Raw genomic sequence first — 25,264 nt, forward strand, 5'->3', positions numbered from 1 at the left:
CTAGCCTACCATTTGCCAGGATATAAACTGGTCTCAACGAAAACCAAAAATGGGGGGGGGGGGGGTTAACATGTGTGGCTGCACAAGACAAAACTCAGATGTCCAAACTGTAAGTCACTCAACCTCAAAGAATATTGTTAATTGGGTCTATTCACTACCACAATGGAATTAAGAGCCCAAGTGGAATACAATTGGGCCATCCACTGTCTTAGATGCAGCTCAGTAACTAAGAGCAATAAAGTTGTTTCACAGCACCCACCATGAATACAACTTTTTCATGTGGCATGCTCCTTCCCCCACCCAAATAACCAACAGAGCACAGGCAAACTAGCTTTCCCTCAGTTCTGACAGTACTACCAAGTGAAGCAGCACAGTCCAGGCCCAGGTAAACTTAACATACGAGTCTTGGGTCACTATTAATAGCTATGTGCTGGACAATAGCTCTCAGCCTGAAGGTTGAGACCCCTTTGGGGGTTGAATTACCCTTTCACAGAGATAACATAAGACCAGTGGGTTCATAACAGCAAAATTATAGTTATTAAGTAGCAACCAAAATAACTAATTTGAGGGGTCACCACACCATGAGGAACTGTATTAAAGGGTTGCAGCATTAGGAAGGCTGAGAACCAGTATGCTAATTAGTCCTGTCTATACAATGACTGCTTACCTACCATCACTCTAAACTTTAAGTTTATAGAGCCTCTTTGGGAACCGGATTCACCTCAAGCAGCAAAACTACTTCTGTCATTACATCTAGGAAACACTACTCAAATGTCACACACTCAACTCACAAGGTTGTTCTCACTCACAAAGCTGCCACATTCTTACCCCTACCTGTTTGGATGTGTCCCAACAGCAGGGTGAGCACAAGTAGCTATCACTCTGGCTTTGGGACCTTGAGGGTGGGGTGAGGTGAGGAGAGCACTGCCAACCTCTTACCAGGTGAGACTCAAATAGAACTGCTGATTTCATTTTCCGTTACCTCCAAACTTTAGAAGACAAAACATAGTTATCCAAAGTTACCCATCCAGAGTCTCCCTAGTTCCCTAAGGACTATCCCTACTTAATCCCACTCTATATCCCTTTATTGTGCCCAAGCGGAAAAAAAAAAGTATTGGCTACAGCCCTAGAAAATCTGGGGCGGTCGCACACATCTTTACTAGCACCCAAGAGGCAGAGGCAGGCTGAGGCCAGCCTGATCTACAGAGTGAGTTCATGGATTGCCAGAGCTACGCAGAAACCTGTCTCAAAAATCAACAGCAAAAAAGTCCCCAGAAAGGTTTCCTCCATTTCAAATGTAAAGCAGCAAACCAAGGCTGGCCCTAGATCTCAGCAATGTCCTACTCCCATTCCAAAGTACATATTCATGGGAGCAGAACCAAGATCTTCAGTCCTACAGACACCCACTGGAGTCTCTGCTGTGAGCAGGTCAGCTGGGCCCACCCAGGCACTTCCAGGCACCTCTGCTAGGAAGGGAGCTCCCCCTAAAGGTCATGCCTAGAGTAACTTCCCGACACACCCAGTTTGATTCCCTAACCTTTCTGTGATTAAAGTCTCACACTGACCCAAGATTTCTCTCCTAACACAGGCCGCCTTCCTTGACTGGGGAATATAGACTATATTTGTGACCTAAGATGGAACCAGCAAGGATCTGCCCACAGTGGGTGTTACAACCACCCATTCACCAGCTTCTTTCCCTTCCCTTTCTAGAACTGGGAAACAGAGGGGAGAAGTCTGGTTTGCTGGTTTGCAAGTCTCACCCACAGCTGCATGCACATTCTCACATTACTCCTCTCCCTCCAGGCTCTGTAGCCATCAGCCACAGGTGGTTGACATGTGCATCAACCCATATGCCTACCAACCCACTTGTGGACACACTCACAGGCCTTGCTAAGGAGGCATGCGAGCCCCTTAAAGGGGCCCAGACAGTTATTCCAGGTACCTGGAGGCCCAAAAGCTGGTCTTGCTCAAAGGTTTGTCATGAAACAAGACCTCCCACCCGCACCCCCCAAATCAAAACAGGACAAACATGCAGTTGTCCACAGCTACTTCCTTGTGCTTGGCCCACAATTCTTTAATTGGTAAGATCATTATCCACCAAGTTTTATCTACAAACGAGGTTAGAGACCAAGTGCCTGTCTTCTATATGAAAAACACCAAAGTACATATAAATTATTTGTCCAAATTTTATGACTAGATAGAGTATAATTCAAATCCAGGTCTAATTTCCCCTTTGTAAACGCTAAGATTTAGGCTCACACCCATATGCATAAACACTAAGGAATGTCCACACTCACAATCTTCTCATAAGTTTCTAACAACATGGATAGGCCCTCCTGCGCGCGCACACACACACACACACAAAGCAGGCCTATGCTCCCTTGTCTGGAGCCTGTCAGCCATTCTCCATGGCTAGGTCCTTCGAACAAAGAGTCTACATTCCCAGGTTTCCGCCCTGACCCACACCCTTCTCCCCACCAGATCACAAATTCCTACTGCTGCAGCCAGATAACTAGGATGGAGGTATGGGTGGAGAGTGGTCTATGCACAACAGGACACCACCAGCCCTGCAGGAGAGCAAGGCATTCTGGAGTCCAGTCTGCTAACCAACCCTACTCAGGGCTGCCTAAGATCCAATTCTATTGCCTGTGTCAGTAGCAAGTCAGCCTGTCAGGAAAGTCTCCATCTTTCTAATCCAGCTAGAATCAAGGCCTCCCCTTCTTATAAAAGGGACTTTCCTGGGTCCAGTTTTCTTTAGGTGCAAAATCCCTCACATGGTTAGGAGCTAAAGCAGTACTCAGGGAGTCCCCTAGACTTCCCTCTCTACACGTGTACAACCGAAAGCCTGACTTCCATGCACCCACAGCCCCTAGAAGCTTTCCCAGTCTGGTGGTAGGAGCAGTTCTCATGGCTGTCTGAGTTGCAGCTACTTGGTGACATCAGCAAATCTGCAGTTATTTGCATACCCAGATGGCCAAGCCTACAATTTCAAAGATTCCCAATGAAAAGGCAGCTGGCTTCCGGATGGTGGCCCTGGAGGCCCACAGCTGTTGCACTGGAACACTAGAAAGCCTGGGGCCCCCAATCACAAGATAGACTGAAAAAGACAACAATATTCCCCACCAGTGTTCTGTTTTTTTTCTGAACCTCCATCTCTGGGCATAAAAGAACCATGTCATTGTTGCCAAGCTGATGTAGACTAACAAGTGAGACTGGATTCATAATTGAGGGGACAGGGACTAACTACCTGCTTTTGAAAAGGCAACAGTGGGCACTGGAAATGTGAACCCCCTTGTTCACATGAAACAACGAACACGGTCAAATGGGCAAAACCAGTGCTGAAGCTGCTTATGTAATACAGAGATGACTACAAGAAGACAGGGTAAAGACCTAGCATGCTGATACTGTCGGTAGGCCTAGGAATGAGTATGTCACTGAAAACTGTTCCTTTACAGTAAACCTTTCTGAGTACCTGAATGAACTAGGCACCAGCCCATCTCCTAAGTACACTAAACAGAAAGCCAAGCCCAAAACAAGCCTCCATACCCAAAACAAAAGCCCCTCTTAGGTTCTGTCCCTGTACATTCACTGACCTCACACACCTTGTAGTTTTAAAAGCTATGGGTCATCATTGCCCTCTGCTGGCTACAGAGGAACTAGCACCCACACAGAACCCTTTTACCTGAGACAAAAAATGGCTGCCCTAGTTTGCTAGCTGTCTGTTGAACCAGGAGTTAACAGAGGCCAAGAATGGGTAGAAACAAGGCTAGAAAAATGACGTGCTGAGGCAATTCTCTGTCCCACCCCAAACATAAACAAACACTGAACTTCAGTGCAGTTCAGAAGCTGCATCCACCTGTGTGTACTCAAGACCCTCTATCTTTTCTCGCCCTCGCCCTGTCTGCTCCAAAGAAAAGCTAAGTTCAACTTCTCGGTTTGTTTCTATGGTCCCTTTTGCCATTCCACAGCAAGTGTCTGTAACTAGACCGTATCCTTTAGCAATTGGCACAATATTCTGCAGGTTAGCTACATCTTCAAAGATGGTTGTGACACCCGCCAGCTTGGAGGACTGGGGTGTCCAGATAACCCAAACCAATGAATGGCATTTTATTAGCAGGGGAAGGCTGTAGACACCAGAATCACAAAGTAACCAATTAAATATGGATCCTTTCTCTTATTTCTGAGACAGTGCTGGCTTTAAAGCCTAAGTGCCAGATTATCCTTTGGGATGCCTCTAGAAACTTCAAGACTTCAATTTCTAGAAAAACCAAACCCCCCAAAACTGGCAATTTCGGGGAGATGGTCTCCTTTAGAAAAACCCACTGTAAAACTTTAAGATTCAGCCGGGCATGGTGGTATAAACCTTTAATCCCAGCATTTAGGAGGTAGTGGCAGGCGGGTGGCTGTGGGTTTGAGGCCGGCCTGGTCTACAAAGTGAGTCCAGGACAGTCAAGACTACAGAGAAGGCCTGTCTTGAAAAACAAACAACCCAAATAAAGGAAAAAATTCAACATTTGAGATCCAACAAGATGGCTCCCCAAGGTACTACTAGTCCTAAATTTAATCTTTCAAACTGGCATGATGGAAGGAAAATCATCTCCAGGAATTTGTCCTCTACCATACATGCATTGAAGCACATGCTCAAAACCATATACACATTCACACTAAATAAATGTTTAACTATTTCAAGACTTAAGCAGGGTCTAGTGGGACAAACTCAGCTTTTGGGGGGTGTGGGAAAGAGTACCCTAAATTAAGTCCAGCTGAGGTAACTCGAGACTTTGTCACAAAGGGCAAATGAAGGGTTGGAAAGATGACTCTGATTACAAGTACTTAATGCAACTGCCAAGAACTAAGGTTCAGTTCCCAGCACTTATGTGGTACCCTGTAACCATCAGTAACTCCAGTTCCAGGGACGCTATGAGTGCTTCGGTTATCTGGTGCCCTAGGTATGAGCACGTGATACATATATTTATGCAGGCTCACACAAAGAAAAAAAAAAAAACTTAAGTCAAGAACGGTGGTGCACACCTTTAATCCCAGCACTTGGGAGGTAGAAACAGGTGGGTCTCTGAGTCTGAGGCCAGCCCGAGCTACAGAGAAACCCTGTTTTGGAAAAACAGAAACAGCACACTTGGGAGGCAGAGGCAGGCGGAACTCTGAGAGTTCTGAGGGCAGCTTGGTCTACACAACAGATACCTGTCTCCAAAACAAAACAACAAAGTGAAATGAGGTCTAAGGACATATATAGTTGGAGGTGTGCTTGCTTGTCTAGCATGCGTGAAGCCCTGGCTCAGTTCCTGCACTGCATAACTGGGGGCGAGATGCATGATGCCTCTAAGTAGGGATCGCAAGGGCATCTGAAGCTCCACAAATTTGAAGACAGTCTGGGCTACATGAGTGTCTCAAAAATATAAATATTTTCAAAATTGAACTGGGTACAGTGTCCTGTGCCTGTAGTCCCAGCCCCTAGGAAACTGAAACAGAAGACTTCAGCTCACAAGTTTAAAACCATAAGTTTAGATCCATGGGGCTGCAGAAATGGCTCAGAGGTTAGGGGCACTGACTGCTCCTCCAGAGGTCCTGAGTTTAATTCCCAGCAACCACACAGTGGCTCACAACCATCTATAATATGATCTGATGCCCTCTTCTGGCCTGCAGGTATACACATGGAGGTAGAGCACTGTATACATAATAGTAAATAAAATTTTAAAACCAGCTTACATAACAAAAATGAAACTACATGTCAATAAGAAAAAAAAAATCAAGGTTAGTAAGAAATTCAAATCAAGATAATTTTAATAAGTAGATACAAAGATGGTTATGCACCTGAGGAAGCTGGGGCAGACATCCCACATACCTTCAATGTTGAAAGTTAACTCATTAACTTGTCAGGGCTACTGTTGTTTCTTTCTGTACAGCATCATAAGAGCCTAGCAGCTTCTTGCTTTCTTTCCTGCAAGTGATCAGCCATTTGATTTCAGAGTACAATGCAGGAAATTCTACAAGTAACAATTTACTTAGGTTTAAAAAAAAAAAAAATCAGGTGCACACCTTTAATCCCAGCACTGGGGAAGCAGAGGCAGGCAGATCAATGTGAGTTGAGGCCAGCCTGGTCTACAAAGTGAGTCCAGGACAGCCAAGGCTATACAGAGAAACCCTGACTCAAAAAACAAACCAACCCTAACAAATCCATCAAACAATGAAAAAACTAAGCAAAGACTTAAGTTGCTGTATTAGCACCAAGTATCCTTTAGGTGTGAATAGGGACCAAATAAGGCCTTGTGCATCCTATATAAACAACCTTTGGGTTACATTCCCCAGCCCCATTAATGTAAATTTACATCTGATAAAAGGTAAAATTCTATGAATAACTTAGAGAAGAAGAGTGATCCCTAGCCACTACTCAAAATACCTAACTTTGCCTCAATTAGCTAAAATGGAGTCACTGAAAATGCAAAGTAGAGCTGGGTGTGGGTGTGGTGGCACTCCCCTTTAATCCCAGCACTCAGGAGGCAGAGGCAGGCGGATCACTGTGAGTTCAAGGCCAACCTGGTCTATAATGCAAGTACAGGACAGCCAAGGCTACACAGTGAAACTCTGACTTGAAAAACCAAAGGGGGGGAAAAAAAAGAAAAAGAGTAATAGTGACAGACTGTATTATGCAACCTCTAAGGCCAAAGGCCTTAAAGGTTTTACAATTTTTGAGTTTGAAATTTACACTAAGGTAATACAGCAAGAACAAACCGGCTCAAAAACTATCGTGAACACAACAGCTTTGTTTAAGTAAAGTTACAGTGCCAAGATTTACTTATTACTTGTACAGTATTCTACCTGCATGTACACCTGCAGGCCAGGAGAGGGCACTAGATCTCATTATAGATGGCTGTGAGCCACCATGTGGTTGCTGGGAAATGAACTCAGGACCTTGGAAGAACTGCCAATGCTCTTAACCTCTGAGCCATCTCTCCAGCCACATCGCTCTTTTTAAATTAAGACAGGAGTTCACTGGGGAGGCAGAGGCAAGCAGATTGCTGTGAGTTTGAGGCCAGCCTGGTCTACAAAGCGTGACTAAAACAGCCAAGGCTACACAGATAAACCCTGTCTGGGTGGGAGGGGGGAAGACAGGAGCTCATGTACCCCAGACTCTGGATGCCCAAGCCCATACTTCCTAAAAGTGCTGGGATAACCTCTGACCCAGTATGTTCAGCCCAGGCAGACTTTTAAGGAAAGTGAAGAGAACCTGGAGAAAGCCAGTTTTTAACCTAAGTGCACACACAACACAGGAGAACAGAAACCTGTACCAGGAGTAAGGGAAGGTACACTCACAATTTAGAAGAGCCTCAAACAGAAAAAAATCCTATTGAGACCTCAGCGCAAGTAAGTGTCAGGGGTCCTATAGTCTAGAAGACAAAGCAGGAGTTTTTACTTAACTGCAGACAAGGAACACTATATAGGCATTTTGACTATAATTTAGAAGTAACTCACTTCTCCTGAAAGCTAAGGCTCAAGATAGAAAGTGAGGATTTGAAGTAGAAAAGAAATGTTTCTACTGCTAGGTCAGTGCATTAAAAGTTTAGTCCCCAGTCACATTTTCTTTTTCCCCCCACAAACCTTCCTGTTCCTTCAATCACCATTATATCCCTGCTAATAAATCTCTGTCCTAGACAAAGTTAGCAAGACTTTAACTAGTGGTCATTAAGAGTGCATGCAAATATCTGAAACATTTCTTTTTTGCTCTGAATATAACTTGACAAAATTGTCTCTGAAAACACCCCCCCCAAAAAAAACAAACAAAAAACAAAACAAAACAAAACAAACAAACAAAAAAAAAACAAAACCCTAACTTTCATTCCTTTGTAACCACTGCCTTACCAGAATAAAGCAAGGTTGGTTCAAACTAGCCTTTAGACATCAGAGAACCTAGTGTAATCCTACGTGAGAATCATCCTGAGTGACACTCAACTCACAGTGGAAAGGTACTCATAAACAACTGGACCAAATGTGCTTCACATTCAAACTACTCACCCTATGACCTAGTAAATGGTGATATTGCCTCTGAGAGGAGAGGCAAATAAGAATGGGCTTTCAAGAACTGTACAACAGAACCCAAAGTAAGTAGTAAAGTTAACACTAGAAAACAGCAACATCCAGCAGGTATACAGTCAATGGCAGAGTACTTGACTAGTATGTGCTAAGGCCTGAGGCCCACTGAACAGACAGACAGACACACACACACCCCAACCAAAAGTGAATTTCCACCCCCCTATAAGAGTAATGATATGTGGTGATTTCTGGTTACAGTTCAATTCTGAATCCTTTTCTCACAACCAGTTACAGCCATTACCTGCAAGGCCAAGAGGATGCTAATTATGTAGCATTTCTGGAATGTTTTTAAGTAGCTCTGCTAATTAAGATATTTAAGCTGACAGGTTGAGATGGTGGAACAGTGACACTGAGAGATGAGACAGGTGAACAAGTTTAAAACCAAAAGCAGTGGACATTTATTCCTCAATTTTTGTGCAAGAGTGTAAAGATGCATTTCAAAGAACCTGATGACTAGAGAGCAACAGCCATGGCCTTCAGGCTGGCCTGGCTTACAGGTCGGTTAGGAAAAGGGGTGAGGGGACGTGACTTGCCTAGTTCACATGAATGTTTCTGGGTAACAGTTGTTTACAAACTTCAAACTACATTTTGCTAGAGTCAAGGGAAGACTTCAAAAAGCCACATACAGTACAATTTAAAACCAATGAACATCCTGCAAAATGTTAGTGCAAAGTAATTACGCAGACGCTCCAATACAAGATTGTGCTCATGTTTCCCAGGTTTGGTCAGTTACTCTTTTAAAATTACAATCAAAGAGGCTTAACTTAACAAACAGCAACACCTTTGTGTTCTATGTCCTATGTACCAAAGAGAGTGTCACAAGGTTTTGGTGAAATGCTGCTCAGTTTCATTAGCAAACCAAATTTATTTAGTTTAACAGTCATGTTCCTGGAATGGTGCACATATAAGGTTCATGAAAATGCCTTTAAGCGTATGCCTCTGTCTTGCTTAATAAAATTACTCCAAATCATTTTTTACTATGTAAACTGGAATTGTTTCATGATTTTGAAATGCAACAAATATAAATGAAAACATTTCAGGGGTGAGGAAAAATCCACCACTATTCTTAGCCAGACAAAGTTTTTTAAATCAAAAAGCCTATTCACACAAAATTATATGTAATGACTGTAGTAATCAGTTTATTACACAGATTAATCATTCTTGAACGTACAAGCTCCAGAGGAGCAACTGGGTCTTTAAATATACACAAGTATTTCCATCAAATGAATTTTCACCCTTACATCGAAATAGGCCTAAAGCAGTTAAAAACATAAGAAAAATAAGAGCTATCAGCTATGTATTAACTGAGAAACCACATACAAACCAAAGATTATGGAAAGGGGCTAACAGGAGGAAGGCTGGAAGGGCAGGGAGATGGGAAAGTGTTGGGAACAAAACCCATCACCCTTTATGTACTAACAGCTCCAGTCCATTAAATGGTGATAGTTAAACCTAGGTCTTAAAATATACCTCAAAGGTAGAGTTTACTCTGTTTGGTCATAACTTTCACCTAAGTTGTAGGTCCTTCAGGATGAAATGAATACAGAAACAGCTTCATGTTCTTCACCTTGATTATTATGACTGTTTGAGATTAGATGGATTCCTCTTAAGAACAATCTCCTACAGGTCACTGGAGCTTTTTTCCTCCCATTCAAGCACACACTGTGTACCCAGTACCCCTCACAGCTTGTCATTATCCAAGTTTAAGTCAATAAGGAAAGCTTTTAGTCTCACACCTAGGTTATGCCCGGAGACCTGGCTTCTCTCACACACACACACTTCTCTGCTAGGAGGCAATGTTGGTACAGAAGTACAGTATTTCTAGTTTGTTGTCCCAAGTATGTACAACACGCAGCACTGCTGTGTCAGGTAAACATGTGCACAGGGGAAGATGAGGCGTGGGCTCATAGAAAGCAGTCAAATGGAAATCAAAAGGACTTTCTCTTTCAGAGTTCCCCTAGCTTTATTTGTAGAGGTTATCCAATAATTTCTTTAATTACATCGCATACTTCTGAGTCCATTCCCGAGCTATTCTGTTGTACCTGTGCACACATAAAGAGAACTCAGCTTAACATAGGTAAGGAGTCAATAAGCAACACACTTCATTCATTATCCCAACTAGTAATTTTAAAACATTCAACAGAAGTACATTCCTCTCCCCAATTTCTTTCACACATATACCCTTTTCTCCCTCAATCCTCTCTCTCTTTCTTTTCTTTTTCTTTTTTTTTTTTTTAGCTAGGGTCTCACTTTGGAGTCATGGCTGGCCTTGAACAATCTAAAACCAGATGGCGTCAAACATGTGGCAATCCTGGTCACTGCTACTAAAGGGGTGTACCACTACCTAGCTTTACCTCCAATTACAATACAGTGAGACACTGCTGTAATACCTAAAACCATTTCCTATAAATGTAGTATCTAGAGGACTCAGATTAAGTTCAGCATTTGGTGTAATGTGCCTCATCCTTTTTTATTTGTTTGTCTTTCCGAGACAGGATTTCTCTGTCCTAGACTCGATTTGTAGACCAGGCTGGCCTCAAACTCACAGCGACCCACCTGCCTCTGCCTCCTGAGTGCTGGGATTAAAGGTATGCACCACCACACATAGCTGTTTTTTGGGTTTTTGAGACAAGTCTTCTCTGTGTAATAGTCCTGGCTTTCCTGTTTTCTTAGAACTGGCTTTGTAGACAAAGACTGGCCTTGAATTCAGAGATCTGCCCGACTCTGCCTTCATTTGGGATTAAAAGGGTATACCACTATCACCAGGCTAGCCTATGCTTTAACTGACCTTCACTTTTTTTTTCTTAATTGTTTTATTAGATAGTCTTACTATGTAGCCAAAGTTATCCTTAAATCTGCAGTCTTTCTGGCTTTGGAATGGTTATAGATATGTACCAACCACCTGATTATGTTTTATGATTATGTAACTTTACATTATAGGGTTCTCCCCACTCCCCTCAAGACAGGGTTGCCCTTTCTAGCTTTGGTTGTCCTGGACTCACTTTGTAGATCAGGTTGGGCTTGAACTCGGAGAGATCCACTTGCCTCAGCCTCTGGAGTTCTGGGATTACAGGCATGCACCACCATGCCCAGCCTTCATTATATGGTTCTTTTGTTTGTTTGTTTTTTGGAGACAGGGTTTCTCTGTGTAGCCTTGGCTGTCCTGGACTCACTTTGTAGACCAGGCTGGCCTTGAACTCACAGTGATCCACCTGCCTCTGCCTCCCGAGTGCTGGGATTAAAAACGTGTGCCACCACGCCCAGTTTGAGATTTACTGCTCCTTAAGAAGGACCTCACTCAGTTCGTAGAACATAAGTGAAAGGCAAGTCACAACTACCAGTAACTCTAGTTCTGGAGATCCAACCCCCTCTTCCGGACTCTATGGGTACCAGACACCAATAAAAATACCCCCAAGCAAAACTTTCACCTATTCAGATACATAAAGTAAAAATAAAAACTGCAATAAGCTGGGTGTGGTGGTGCGCTTCTTTAGTCCCAGCCCTTGGAAGGCAGAACAAGTGGCTATCTGTGAAGTGAAGGCAAACTTGGTCTACATATCAAGTTGCAGGCCAGCCAAAGGTACATGGTAAGACTCTGTCCCCAAACAGAACAAAAACAAACAAAATCCTACAAAGCAAAAGTGATACAATACCTTCCTTTATATTAATAAAACAACTCATTCTGGCAGAGTTATTTCAACAATTTGTATAACAAAAATAAATGTTTCATAAAACACTGCAGTAACAAAATAAACATAGAAAAGCTATGTAGGACTAGAGTTCAGGGGCTGGAGAGATGGCTCAGAGGTTAAGAACACTGGCTATTCTTCCAGAGGTCCTGAGTTCAATTCCCAGCAACCACAGGCTGGCTCACAACTATCTATAATGTGATCTGATGCCCTCTTCTGGTGTGCAAGTGAACATGGAGGCAGAGCACTGTAAACATAATAAATAAATAAATAAATAAATAAATTTAAAAAAAAAAAGACTAGAGTTCAAGATCACCTTATAGTGAATTAGACTGGCATTGGCTATATAAGACCATCTTAAAACAAGCCAAAAAGAAGAGAGGATAAAAAAACAAGAATGCAATATTATGTGCGGCAGCTCAGGCCTGAAAACCCAGCACTTGGGAGGCTGATGCAAAAACACAGCGAATTTGAAGGTGGCAGAGGCTACATAGGAAGACTATGTTTCAAAATGTGTGTGCATAGCTTTGATGGATATATTCAGTAGACCTAGCTACTGAGGAGCCTGGAGTTTAAGGCCACCTTGGATAGCACAGTTAAGATTCTGCCTCAAACATAACCAAAATAATTTGGTTTTGGTTTTTTTTTTTTTTTTTTTCCTCTCCCCCAAAGACAAGATTTCTCTGTGTAGCAGCAGTCCTAGACTCAAGAGATCTGTCTGCCTCTGCCTCCCAGCAATAAATCTGATTTTTAAAAAGATGAATACAGCTGGGCAGTGGTGGTGCACACCTTTAATCCTAGCACTCAGTAGGCAGAGACAGGTGGATCTCTGTGAGTTTGAGGCCAGCCTGGTCTACAAAGTGAGTCCAGGATAGCCAAGGCTACACAGAGAAACCCTGTCTCTCAAAAAACCAAAAAGATGAATACAAAAAGGAAAGAGAGAAGTCAGGTGTGTTAGTACCAGCTCTCAAGCAGATTTCTCTGACCTAGTCTATAGAATGATTACAAGACAGCCAAGGCTACACAGAAGTCTTGTCTCAAAAAAAGTTCTGCTGAAGTTACCATGCTGATTTAGGATCTTTCATATCGACAGTTCTAGCTATTATAGAAAATGGTTTCTAATAAAAATTCAGCTATGTATAATATATAGAACAAACAAATAATGCAGCTAAGGTTTGGGGATACACACCTTTAACTACAACACTTGGGAGGCAGAGGCAGGAAGACTTATGTGAATTCCAGGCCAGCCAAGGCTTTTTCGTGAAACCTGAATGCAATAAACAAACAAACAAACAAGTAAAGCTGCAGGGTCTGGCAAGGTGGCAGGAAGACAGCTAGCAGTTAAGGGCACCAGCTGCTCTTCTATAGGACCCTGATGCAAATCCCAGCATTTACATGGTACTTCACCACACACGAGAGAGACAGAGACAGAGACAGAGACAGAGACAGAGACAGAGACAGAGACAGAGACAGAGAGACAGAGAGAGAGAGAGAGAGAGAGAGAGAGAGAGAGAGAGAGAGAGAGAGAGAGAGATCATTTCCCAGCAACCACATGGTGGCTCACAACCATCTATAATGTGATCTGATGCCCTCCTTCTGGCATGTAGGTGTACACACAGATAGAGCATTCATATACATAAAATAAATCTTTTCAGCAAGAGACAAAAATAAAATTCAGCCAGAAGTAGATGATTGTATATTGTATTCCGACATAAATAAAAGAAAATTAAACTAACAACAGAGGCAGCCAGATCTCTGAGATCAAGGAGAAATGCTGCGGGAGCAGTGGTGCACACCTGTAATCCCAGCACTTGGAAGTTGGAGGCAGAGGCAAGCAGATCTCTGTAAACTCGAGGCCAGCCTAGTCCACAAAGCTGTCCAGGACAGTCAGGGCTACATAGAGAATCCTTGTATGGGGGGAGATTTTTACCAAACTGCAAGACAAATGGGAACCTGGTACACAATGATTCACTAGTCCAAAGACAAACAAGACACAAACGTATTTTTAAAAAACCAAAGTATGCTGGGTAGTGGTGGTGCATGCCTTTAGTCCTAGCACTGTTTTTCCGAGACAGGGTCTCTCTGTGTAGCCTTGGCTGTCCTGGACTAGCTTTGTAGACCAGGCTGGCCTCGAACTCACAGTGATCCACCTGCCTCTGCCTTCCAAGTGCTGGGATTAAAGGCGTGTGCCACCACGCCCAGCTTAGGAAAAGTTTTAGTAGAAGTTACATTAGACAATTAGATACAAGATTAGTATTGTCTGTTTATAATACTTGGCATTAAAACTCCTTTCAGGTACCCCTTCAAGTTTAATCTTAAACAATTGGTCTATATTTAACTGTTAGAAGATAGGAGGCAGCTCCATCCCACACCTGACAGCTTCCCATCTAAAGGGGATACTTACTTTTCTCTATCTGTTTTGTAGATCCGAGCAATCTCAGGCACTAAAGGATCATCTGGATTGGGATCACACAACAGAGAACAGATGGACAAAAGTACTAGGATATTTAAAAATAAAAAATAAAAAAAAGCATAGTTAGTAGAAGAGACCAAAGCAAATGGCTTAAACATTAGAAGCTGAGCATAGTCTGTAATTCCAGCACTCAGGAAGCAAACGCAGGTGAAGAGGTGGCTCTTTCAAGTTCAAGGCCAGCCAGGGCAGTATAGTGAGACCTTATTTCCAAGGAAAAAACAAACATCCTATCACCAAAACAACACAACCTGAGATTCCAGCAATGTTAATGATGTAGAATTGGGAATGCAGGTAGGTAGCTTAGTGGTGGAAAGCTTATACAATGTGCAGAGGTTCTGAGTTCAGTTATTAGTGGAACAATACAGCTCTTCTAAATCATAGATGAGAATACTTGTCATGGCTAGTAAGTCTCAAATATGACAAGTTTACATTTGAGAAAATCGGCTGTCAAACTTCCAACAGACCAAATTAGCTGGCTGACACAATTCTCAGTCACAAAGAAACCTCAAGGACAGTCTGCGATATAGAAGACTGTCTCAAAAATGAAATAAAATTTAACCAGGTACATACAGTAGCTGATACTTGTAACCTCAGCACTGTAGAAGCAAAGGCAGGCACACTGCCATAAGCTGAGGCCAGCCTAAACTATAGCCTAAGACCCTACTTTGAAACAAATACAAAACAACCCCCAAAAACAACCCTAATCAACAAAACTAATCAAACAGGGCACCAGTGAAAATGGCTCAGCAGGTAAAGCCAGTAAGGTTTGATTCCTAGAACCCATGTAAAGGCAGATGAGCAACTCCGTGAATGAGGCTGTTCTCTGATCGATGCCCATGTGTCGTTGTAACCCACTACCACACACAGGCACACTAATAAACAAATAAAATCAAACAATCACATCATTTACTTTTTTGGTGGTAGTTTCTTCACTTAAGGCAAAACCTCACTTTTTAAAATTTATTTTATGTGCATTGGTATTTTGCTGGCAGGTATGTCTTGAGAGGGTATCAGATACTGGCGTTACAGACAGATGTGAGCTGCCATGTGGGTGCTGGGAATTGAACTTGGGTCCTCTGGAAGAGCAATCAATGTGCTTAACTGCTGAGCCATCTCTCCAGCCCCCAAAACCTCATTCTTGTACCAAGCGAGCACAAAATTGTGATGCAATCAATAACAACTTTGGACTACTCCTGATTGTTCTGCTTTCTCTTCCCAAGTATTAGGATTACAGTATTATACCACTACAACAGCTTCTACCTGCTCTTGAATATCACAATGAACAACCCCACACCACACCAAGCCATCTATTAGTGAAAATCCAACTCTTTCCCATTGCATAAACAAATACAATTACAGACTAAGGAAGACTGGGAGTTGTAACAAATACATAAACCAAGGCTGGAAAGAAAGCTCAGAGGTTAAGGCTGGTCTACTAGAGATCCTGAGTTCAATTCCCAGCAACCACATGGTGGCTCACAAGCATCAATGTCATCTAATGTCCTCTTCTGGTAAGCAGGAATACATGCAGGTAGAGCACTATTTACATAATAAATCTTTTTTTAAAAAGAAAGAAAAGGAACAATTAAAGAACACTGGCTGCTTGAAAGCCACACAGGTACAATTCCCAGTACCACATGGTACAAATACATACATGCAGGCAAAAGTTTTATTTCTTTGGGTTTTTGTTTTTTGTTTTTTCTTCTGTGTAGCCTTGGCTGTCCTGAACTAGCTTTATAGACCATAGAGATCTGCCTGCCTCTGCCTTCCTGAGTTCTGGGATTAAATGCATGTGCTACCACACCTGGCTCCAAAAAATAGAATTTAAGAAGATAAACCAACAAATAATAACAAAAAGCAGTTACTTTCCTTCCTTTGAGACAGTGTCTTATTATGCAGCCCTGCTTGGCTCTGCCTTTCCAGTGCTGGGATTAAAAGCATACACCTCTACACCCTGCACAAAAATCAGTTATTCCACCTTAATATCAAACTATTCCATTACCTTTTGAAATAGTTAGTGCTGGAGACCACTGTGACCGTAGAATATCAAGACAAATGCTGCCATTACTGTTAATATTTGGATGATAAATTCTTGTTGTAAATGCAACCTGAAGAAAAATAAATCTTTGTGGTTTAGAAGTATCATACAGAGCATATTAAGAGCAATGATCATATTCCAATTACCTTAGGTGGTTTGAAGGGATAATCTGTTGGGAAATGAATTGTCAAGAAAAATACTCCACCCTGATAGGGGCTGTCATTCTGTTGATGATAAGAAAGTAAGGTTAAGAATGAATAAATTACATAAGATAATTATTAAGGAATCAAAAGTGAATACTTACTGGCCCCATTATTGTAGCCTGCCAATGAAACACTGAAAAAGAACAAGAAAAAAAAAATAACGTTAACAATATTCACATACACCTACATAGTAGAAACCCATCATTCCCTGCCTAATCAAAGTTCACTTATAAACAGTATGATAATGACTATTTTCTAGGGGCAGGATGAAGACTCTAAGCCGATTGTAAGTCCAAACCATCAAAAGCAAGTGTGGTGGTGCACGCCTCTAATCCTAGCACTCAGGATGCAAAGGCAGGCGCTTCTCTTGCGTTGAAGGCCAGCCTGAGTTCCAGGACAGCCAGGGCTGTTATAAAGTAAGCCTGTCTCCAAAACCAAAACAACAAAAAAAAGGACAGTCGTTTTAAAAAGATAGCTCAGAGCTGGGTGTGGTGGTGCACGCCTTTAATCCCAGCACTCGGGAGGCAGAGGCTGGCGGATCACTGTGAGTTCAAAGCCAGTTTGTTCTACAAAGTGAGTCCAGGATGGCCAAAGCTACACACAGAGAAATCCTGTCTCAAAAAAAAAAAAAGATAGCTCAGTAGTTAAGCATGCACACTACTCTTGCTGACCACAGTTCAGTTTGAAGCACCCAAATGAGGTGGCTCATAACAACTCCAGCTCCAGGATCTGATGCCCTCTCCTGGTCTCCAAATATTTGCACTCATATAACACCAACACACACATACATACACACACACACACACACACACACACCACCACCACCACCAAAACCAAGAAACCCTGATAATTTTCCTTTCTTTTCTTTTCTTTTTCTTTGCTTTTAGACAGGGTTTCTCTGTGTAGCCTTGGCTGTCATCAACTCACTTTGTAGAGGAGGCTGGCCTCGAACTCACAGCGATTCTCCTGCCTCTGCCTCCTGAGTGCTGGGACTAAAGGCGTGCGCCACAGTCGGCCATTTTTGTTTTTTTGTGACAGAGTTTCTCTTGTAGTCTTGGCTGTCCTGGACTCACTTTGTAGACCCAAACACAGATACCCGCCTGCCTCTGTCTCCTGAGTGCTGGGACTGACCTGAGCCATCATGCCCAGCTTCAGTCATTTTTCTTGAAGCCAGCAAGATGGCTTGACAGGAAAAGCTTTGCTATCAAGCTTGACATAAGTTTGATTCCCAGGATTCCCACAGCAGGAGAAAACCAACTCCCAAGCTGTTTCTCTAGCCTCCACACGTTTCATAGCACAAGCACATGCGAACAGGCAATATAAATACAAAAGTATTTGGAACTAACAATGGTGGTAACAACAATGCTGAAAAGGCTGAGGCATAATGAGAAAATTAAATTTATCTTTGGCTAAGTAAAAGGTTTGAGGCCAACTTGGTCCAGGTGAGCCATGGCTACACAGTGATTCTGTCAAAAAACAAAACAAAACCAACCAACCAATTAACTAACCAAAAGTAAAACCTGCCTCAAAATCATGCCTGAAAGAATAATTTGCTGGGGGTGGAACGATGGCTCAGCTGTTAAGAGCACTCACTAGTTGTTCTTCCAGAAGCCTTGAATTCATTTCCCAGCAACTACATGGTGGTTCACAACCATCTATAATGAGATTCGGTGCCCTCTTCTAGGGTGCTGGTGTAAATGAAGACAGAGCAGTCACATACATAAATTACTTAAATAAAATTTTTTAAAAATATTTTTTCTTATTTATTTATGTATTTGAGTCTTCTATCTGCACACCAGAAGAGGGCATCAGATCATATGGTTGTAAGCCACCATGTGGTTGCCGGGAATTGAACTCAAGACCTCTAGAAGAGCAGACAGTGCTCTTAACTGCCTAGCCATCTCCCCAGCCCACATAAATAAAGGAAGGGGGGGGGGGAGAAGAGAGACACAGACAGAGACAGGCAGACAGACAGACAGACAGACACAGAGACAAATTTGTTGAAAAGGCCCAAAGGAATGTCCTAAGTGCTTTTTAAAAGCTTATTTCTTAACCGGGTGTGGCGGGGACAACTTTAATCCTTCCACTCTGGAGGCAGAGCCAGGCGAATTGCTACGAGTTCGAGGCCAGCCTGGTCTACAAATTGAGTGCAGGATAGCCAAGGCTATGCAGAGAAACCCTATCTCAAAACAAACAAAAAAATCTTGCTGAGATTAAAGACCTGCAAAACTACCACCTGTCTGCCTACGAGACTTAATCATTCCTTAGTACAATTACAAAAAATATACTACTTTAAAAATGATGCTGGCAGCTGGGTGTGTTGGCGCACACCTTTAATCCCAGCACTCCGGAAGCAGAGGCAGACGGATCACTGTGAGTTAAAGAGGCCAGCCTGGTCTACAAAGTGAGTCCAGGACAGCCAATGCTACACAGAGAAACCCTGTCTCAAAAAAAAAAAAAAAAAAAAAAAAAAGTTTTCCTTTATCAGAGTTGCCATGGTCATACTGTCTCTTCACAGCAATGGAATACTTTATTCTCTATTACTTTCATTACAGACAGGGTTTCTCCCTGAACTTGAAGCTGCCCACTGAGCCCTAGTCCGCTTGTTTCCCGGTTTCCAGGACTAGTCTTAGGTACACTGCCACACACCCAGCTTTTTCTATTGGTGTGGGGCATATTAACCCATGTTTGTTTGCACTTTATAGCAAATGCTTTACCAACTGAGCCATCTTTTCAGCTCAGAAAGATTGATGTCTTTGTTTTTTCTTTTTGTTTGCAGTAGGGAATAGAAGAAGCCCCAAATAAGTGCCTTGTTGACACAGGCACAACCATATCAAGGAGTCTGTAGCCTCAGACATATGGGAAAATGGCAAAGCCTTCCTCTGTCAGTGTGCAGATTATAGTGAGTGGCAGAAAATGCCCACCATAACTTTTTCCCATGGATGTTTACAGCAGGAAAACTACTCCCCTATAGTAACTGCCTTTACAGAGATTTAGCTAAACTTGCCTCCATGTTTGGTCATATAGCATAAATCCTGCCTCCCTGTTTATCTGTATGTTAACAGTTCAGCCTCCTTCTTTAACTGTATCCAATAACCTCACTTTCCTGTTCACTCTACACAGTTAACACACTGAGCTTCTGGTGTAATGCTTCTCCATTAAAAAGTCCAGTCTACCCAATCTCACTCCCACCCCCCATGTCCATGTTTGTGTTCTCTTCATCCAACACCCTAGTCAGGTCTAATCCCTGTAGCTGTGCAAAGATGGCAATGTGTGTTTTGTCTGAATATATATGTATGTACCCCATGTGTACAGTGCCCAAGAGGCCAGGAGAGAGCACAAAATCCCCTGGTAACTGTTCCAGACAGTTGTGAGTCACCAGAGGGTTGTGGAAACTGAATTTCAGGAAGAGCAGCCTGTGCTCTTAACTGTTAAATCATCTCTCCAGCCCCCACATTTAAAAAATTTTTAGACAGGGTCTTGTGTATGGTAGACCGGCTTGAAAATTGGTATGTAGCAGAGGACAACCTTTCCACGTCAGTTGATATTGTGTGACACCAAAGCCAGTTTATGTAATATTGAGGTTCAAACTTAAGGTCTTGTGCATGCTATGTAAATTCTTAATGAAATGAGCTACATTTCCAGTCCCAAAGATTGGATTTAACCATAAGGGGGGAGGACTACACCTAGGCTAGGCATTGTGGCACGATCTCTCTTGAGGTCAGCCTGGTGAGCTCGAAACCAGCCTAGGTGGCAAAGTGAGACCCAGCCTCCAAATAAGTAATAAAAATAATTGTGATCTCATGTGCTGGTCTTTATAGAGTTTCTAGTATACCCTTCAATACAGTGCTGAGGGGTATGAAGCATCTGCACACAAGACTGGGCTGGATCCACAACACTACTTAAAACAAAAACAAAAACACAGGCAACACAAGTTTGAGTATAAGCAGTAAAGATAATTTCAAATTAGTCAATATGGTAGCTTCCCATAAAAGCAGAAAATAATATCTGTCCCATTTTTTAATTTGTATTTATTTTTAAGTTTTGGTTTTTCGAGACAGGGTTTCTCTGTGTAACAGCTCTGGCTGTCCTGGAACTTGCTCGGTAGACCAGGCTGGTATCAAATTCATGGAGATCCGCCTGCCTTGGCCTCCAAGTGCTGGGATTAAAGGTTTGTGCCACCATGCCCAGCTTCTTCCATTTAAAAAAAAAAAAAAAAAAGATTTATTTATTACATATATGGTGTTCTGCCTGCATATATGCCTGCACAACAGATGAGGGCATTAGATCACTTTATAGATGGTTGTAAGCCAACATGTGGTTGCTGGGAATTGAACTCAGAACCTCTGCAAGAGCAGTCAGTACTCTGAGCCATCTCTCCAGCCCTATTTCTCCCATTTTTAAAGTGGGCTTTATGGGCTAGAGAGATGGCTCAGTGGTTAAGAGCGCCATCTGCTCTTCCAAAGGTCCTGAGTTCAATTCCCAGCAACCACATGGTGGCTCACAACCATCTGAAATGTGATATGGCGCCCTCTTCTGGCTTGCAGGAGTACACAAGACAGAAATGTAAAGACTAAGCAGTTACATGAGAATTCATTGGGATGTCTAAGTCCTAAATGTCCTTCAGATTTCCTTAACATGTCTATGCTTTCTTTCTTTCCTTTATCAGGCCCCAAACTCACCCATAGCTGCTCACTTATCAAAAAACATTTTATATATATTCTCAGAGCCACCAAATTCATTTTAAAAAGCATCAAACAATTGGGAGGCAGAGACAACACAACCAACACAAACCAAAACAACAACAACAAAAAGCATCAAACAAAAACAGTGGTTAGTCAGGCTGGAGAGATGGCTCAGCAGTTAAGAGCACTGCCTGCTCTTCCAAAGGACCCGGGTTCAATTCCCAGCACCTACATGGCAGCTCACAACTGTCTGTGACTCCAAGATCTGACACCCTCACACATAAATTAAATAAGATATTAAAAAAAAAACAAAAAACAAAACAGTGGTTAGCTGCCACAAGGTAAGTGGCCCATTAAGTGTCTTCCATCCTTGCCAATGGGTATCTATCTTAACCTTCTCTCGTATAACAAATGAAATAAATATTTAAATTATTTGTGTGTGTGTGTGTGTGTGTGTGTTCAGAAGTCAGAGGAAACTTCTGTAAAAGTTGGTTAGGTTCCAGGGACTGAACTGAGGTATCAGGGTTGACAAGCACCTCACCTGTAGAGCCATTTTGCTGGCCCAGGAATTAAATTGTTTTCAATTTTATTTCAATAAACAAAAACAAAACTCATCTGTTTCTCAAATGCTTTCAAATTCCTGGTGTTTTTATTTTTTTGAGATTCAGGAACAATAAATTAAATATTAAGGGAGCCAGGCAAAGGCAGGTGGATCCTGTGAGCTCAAGGCCAACCTAGTCTACAAAGCAAGTGGCAGGACAGCCAAGGCTAACACAGAGAGACCCTGTCTTGAAAAACCCAAAATAAATAAATAAATTAATATATAGAACAGGTCGCCCACCCCCAAGACAGAGTTATTGATGAAATTTTTGTCCTTTGAATTTATCTTCCCAGTAATTAAATTCTTCGTTACTTTTGAACAACTAATCATTCAAATGGATTAAATAAAACCAGTTGAGAAAAATAATTTTGATCATTACACCTGTACTGGTCCTACTATCTTCACCCAAATTTCATAAAAATCTCTTAAAGTTCTGGTTAAAGAAATAAAGAGTCAAGGCAAGGCATGATGGCTCACACCTTTAATAGCAGCACTTGTGAGGGGTGGGGGGAAGAGCCTGTGGACCAATGTGAGTTCGAAGTCAGCCTGGTCTACAAAGATAGTCCAGGACAGCCAGGGTGACAGAGAGAGAAACCCTGTCTTGGAGAGAGAGAGAGAAAACAAAAAAAAACAAAAAAAACAAAAAAAAACAAAAAAAAAACCAGCCGGGCAGTAGTGGCACACGCCTTTAATCCCAGCACTGAGGAGGCAGAGGTAGACAGATCTCTGTGAGTCTGAGGCCAGTCTGGTCTTAGAGTGTTCCAGGGCAGCCAGGGCTATCATAGAGAAAAACCCTGTCTTGAAAAACCAACCCCCCAGCCAAAAGAAAACACCAAACCAACAACCAAACAAAAAGAATAAAAGTCAGCTGGGCATTGTAGCACATGTCTTTGATCTCTTTGAAGAGGCAAAGAGCACTCTGTGAACCCAACCTGATCTACCTGGCTAGTGCCAGGCCAGTCAGGGTTACACAGCTGAGGCCCTGCCTCAAATTAAAAAACAATCCAATATCAATAGGGCTAAAACCACTGGTAGTAATGATCAAATGGGCAACTAGATCTGTTTTGTTTTGTAAGATCTGTTTTATATCTTGCCCTTCAACTTACTTCTTTTTGTTTTATTTTGTTTTTCCGAGGCAGGGTCTCTCTGTGTAGCCGTGGCTCTCCTGGACTTTGTAGACCAGGTGGCCTTGAACTCACAGTAATCACATCCTCTGCCTCCATGTGCCACTACACGCAGCCAACTTACTTCTTTTTTGTAATTTAAATGTGTTTCTATTGTACTCCACATCAGGTTCTAAAATAAGATAATAAAGCACTTAAAAAATTCCAGTAGCTAAGTATTAATTCTTTGATCCTAGTCTTCTAATAGCAATCTTTATTCTTGCTAAAAATCATATCAGACTTAAGAAGAAATTAAGAGGCTGGTGCTGTGGCTTAGTGGTGGAGTATTGGTCTGGCAGATGTGAGGCTATAGACTCAATTCCCAGTACTGCACACACCAGAAGGAAAGGAAAGAAGGGAAGGGGGAGAAGGAGAAAAGACAGTTCTGATGGTGCACACACCTTTAAATCTGGCAGGAAGGAGAGACTGAGGCAGAAAGATTACTCAAGAGTTTAGGTTTCAGAGGCTGGAGAGATGGCTCAGAGGTTAAGAGCACTGGCTGCTCTTCCAAAGGTCCTGAGTTCAATTCCCAGCAACCACTTGCTGGCTTATAATCGTCTATAATGAGATCTGGTACCCTCTTCTGACCTGTGGATATACATGCAGACAGAGCTCTGTATACACACTAAATAAATCTTTAAAACAACAACAACAAAAATTCACTAAAAAAAAAAAAAAAAAAAAAAAAGGGTTCTAGTTTCCCTCTGGAGCCTTTATGCTCCTGGTCTCTTCAGGTGGAAATACGAGTGAGGAGAGACAATCGTGGTATAGTATCTAACCCTGATTCAAATGACAAGGCTTTATAAACAGTCCGAGAAATTCCTGAAGGTTTCAAGTAGAAAGAACTCCACATATATGACTTAACTAAAGTTGTTTCACAAATGGGACTGCTCTCAAGGATATGGAAATGATAGAATGTTATAAATAAAAGGATGCTGTAGGATTAAAAAAAAAAAAAAGCCTCCAGAAATAGTTACTGGTCAAAATATGGACACATCTCCCATAAGCATAAAACATCACTGTATTTTACAAAAACATGTCAGCCAAGAGTCACTTGAGTTGTTTGGAATGAAGTTTTTAATATTAAAACACACCTGCTGGGTGGTGCTGGCCTGGCATTGAACCATGGCCTTATACATACTAGATAAGTATTCTGCAACTAAGCTACATATTCAGTCCTAAAAACAACTTAAACAATAAAAATAACTATTACAACTTTGATTTGATGCAGAAATTGAAAGCTACAATCTGTTGTATAAGTGTTTTCTTCTTTCTTTTTTGGGGTGTATGTGTAAGTATTTAGAGGTGAACTTTACAGCTCATTAATTACTCTTTGGTATGACAGATGAAGCCTTGAAGTTAAAACAAATAGTAAGAGTATGTTAGTTTTAAATTAAATCTCCAGAGACGTATGTCTGAACACACAGATCCCAAGAGGGTCATTTCACCAAATTCAAAACAAAATAGATTAAATATCTTCAGCTTACTTCAAGGGGAAGTACTTTTGCCTATCAGCTGACTGCAGAAAAGAGAAAAAGTAGAACATTAAAATTTGAATAAATAAAAGCACGGGGCACAGTGACACACATCTTTGATCCTAACACCAGGAAGACAGACAGGTGGGTCTCTTTCTGTTCTGAACAATGAGTGCCTGACCAGCCAGGGCTAATGAGACCATCTTGCCTTGCCCCCCACTCCCATGCCCCCAATTAAGTCTCTCTCTCCTTCCTCCTTCCCCGGTCTCTGTGTATGTGCTGGGCACAGGCTAGAGGCTAGTATCAGATAATTCTCTTTTTATCAATCTCTGCCTTGTTGTTTTGAAACAGCCTCTCTCCCTAAACCTGTAGATTATGTTTTTCAGCTGGAATGGGAAGTCAATAAGCCCCTGCTATCCGTCTTAGCATCCTACAACGATGGACTATCGGTTCATGAAAGGCGTTACAAGACGCCTGACTTGTAACATGGGTGCTGGAATAACGCAAACTGAGCATCTCTCCAGTCCCCACATTATTTTTGTTGTTGTGTTTGCTAAGTTAGCCCAGGCTGCTTAAGATCCTCTTATTTCAACTTCTCAAGTGCTAGAACTATAAACCTGTGCTACCACAATCTGTTTCTCTCTCTTAGTTCCAGCCCTCGGAAGGCAGAGGTAGGCAGCTCTCTGTGAGCCTGAGGCCAGCCTGGGCTACAAAGGGAGTCCAGGACAGCCAGGACTAAAATAGAGAAACCCTGTCTCGAAAAAACAAAGAAAAAAAATAATAACGAGGAAGAGCGGGGAGAACGGGTCTCACTGGGTAGTCTTGGCCTCT

General features: G+C 42.2%; 1 protein-coding gene across 3 annotated transcripts in view; it reads right to left on the bottom strand.

Moving 5' to 3' along the window:
* Positions 1 to 8,480: 8,480 nt before the first annotated feature.
* Positions 8,481 to 25,264, bottom strand: part of UBE2D2 (ubiquitin conjugating enzyme E2 D2) — a 40,381-nt gene continuing 23,597 nt past the window's right edge. For 2 of the 3 annotated variants that reach the window (XM_084780421.1, XM_084780423.1), the window contains 5 exons: positions 16,611 to 16,642; positions 16,453 to 16,530; positions 16,271 to 16,376; positions 14,200 to 14,293; positions 8,481 to 10,148 (listed from right to left, as the gene is read on the bottom strand). In XM_084780421.1, coding sequence (XP_084636547.1) covers positions 10,103 to 10,148; positions 14,200 to 14,293; positions 16,271 to 16,376; positions 16,453 to 16,530; positions 16,611 to 16,642 — 356 coding nt within the window. In that variant the 3' untranslated portion in view covers positions 8,481 to 10,102. The remainder of the gene's footprint in view (positions 10,149 to 14,199; positions 14,294 to 16,270; positions 16,377 to 16,452; positions 16,531 to 16,610; positions 16,643 to 25,264) is intronic. The other variant, XM_084780422.1, reaches the window with a different exon arrangement.

This window comes from Acomys minous, assembly GCF_964271855.1.
Source record: "Acomys minous genome assembly, chromosome: 4".
Taxonomy (NCBI): Eukaryota; Metazoa; Chordata; class Mammalia; order Rodentia; family Muridae; genus Acomys; species Acomys minous.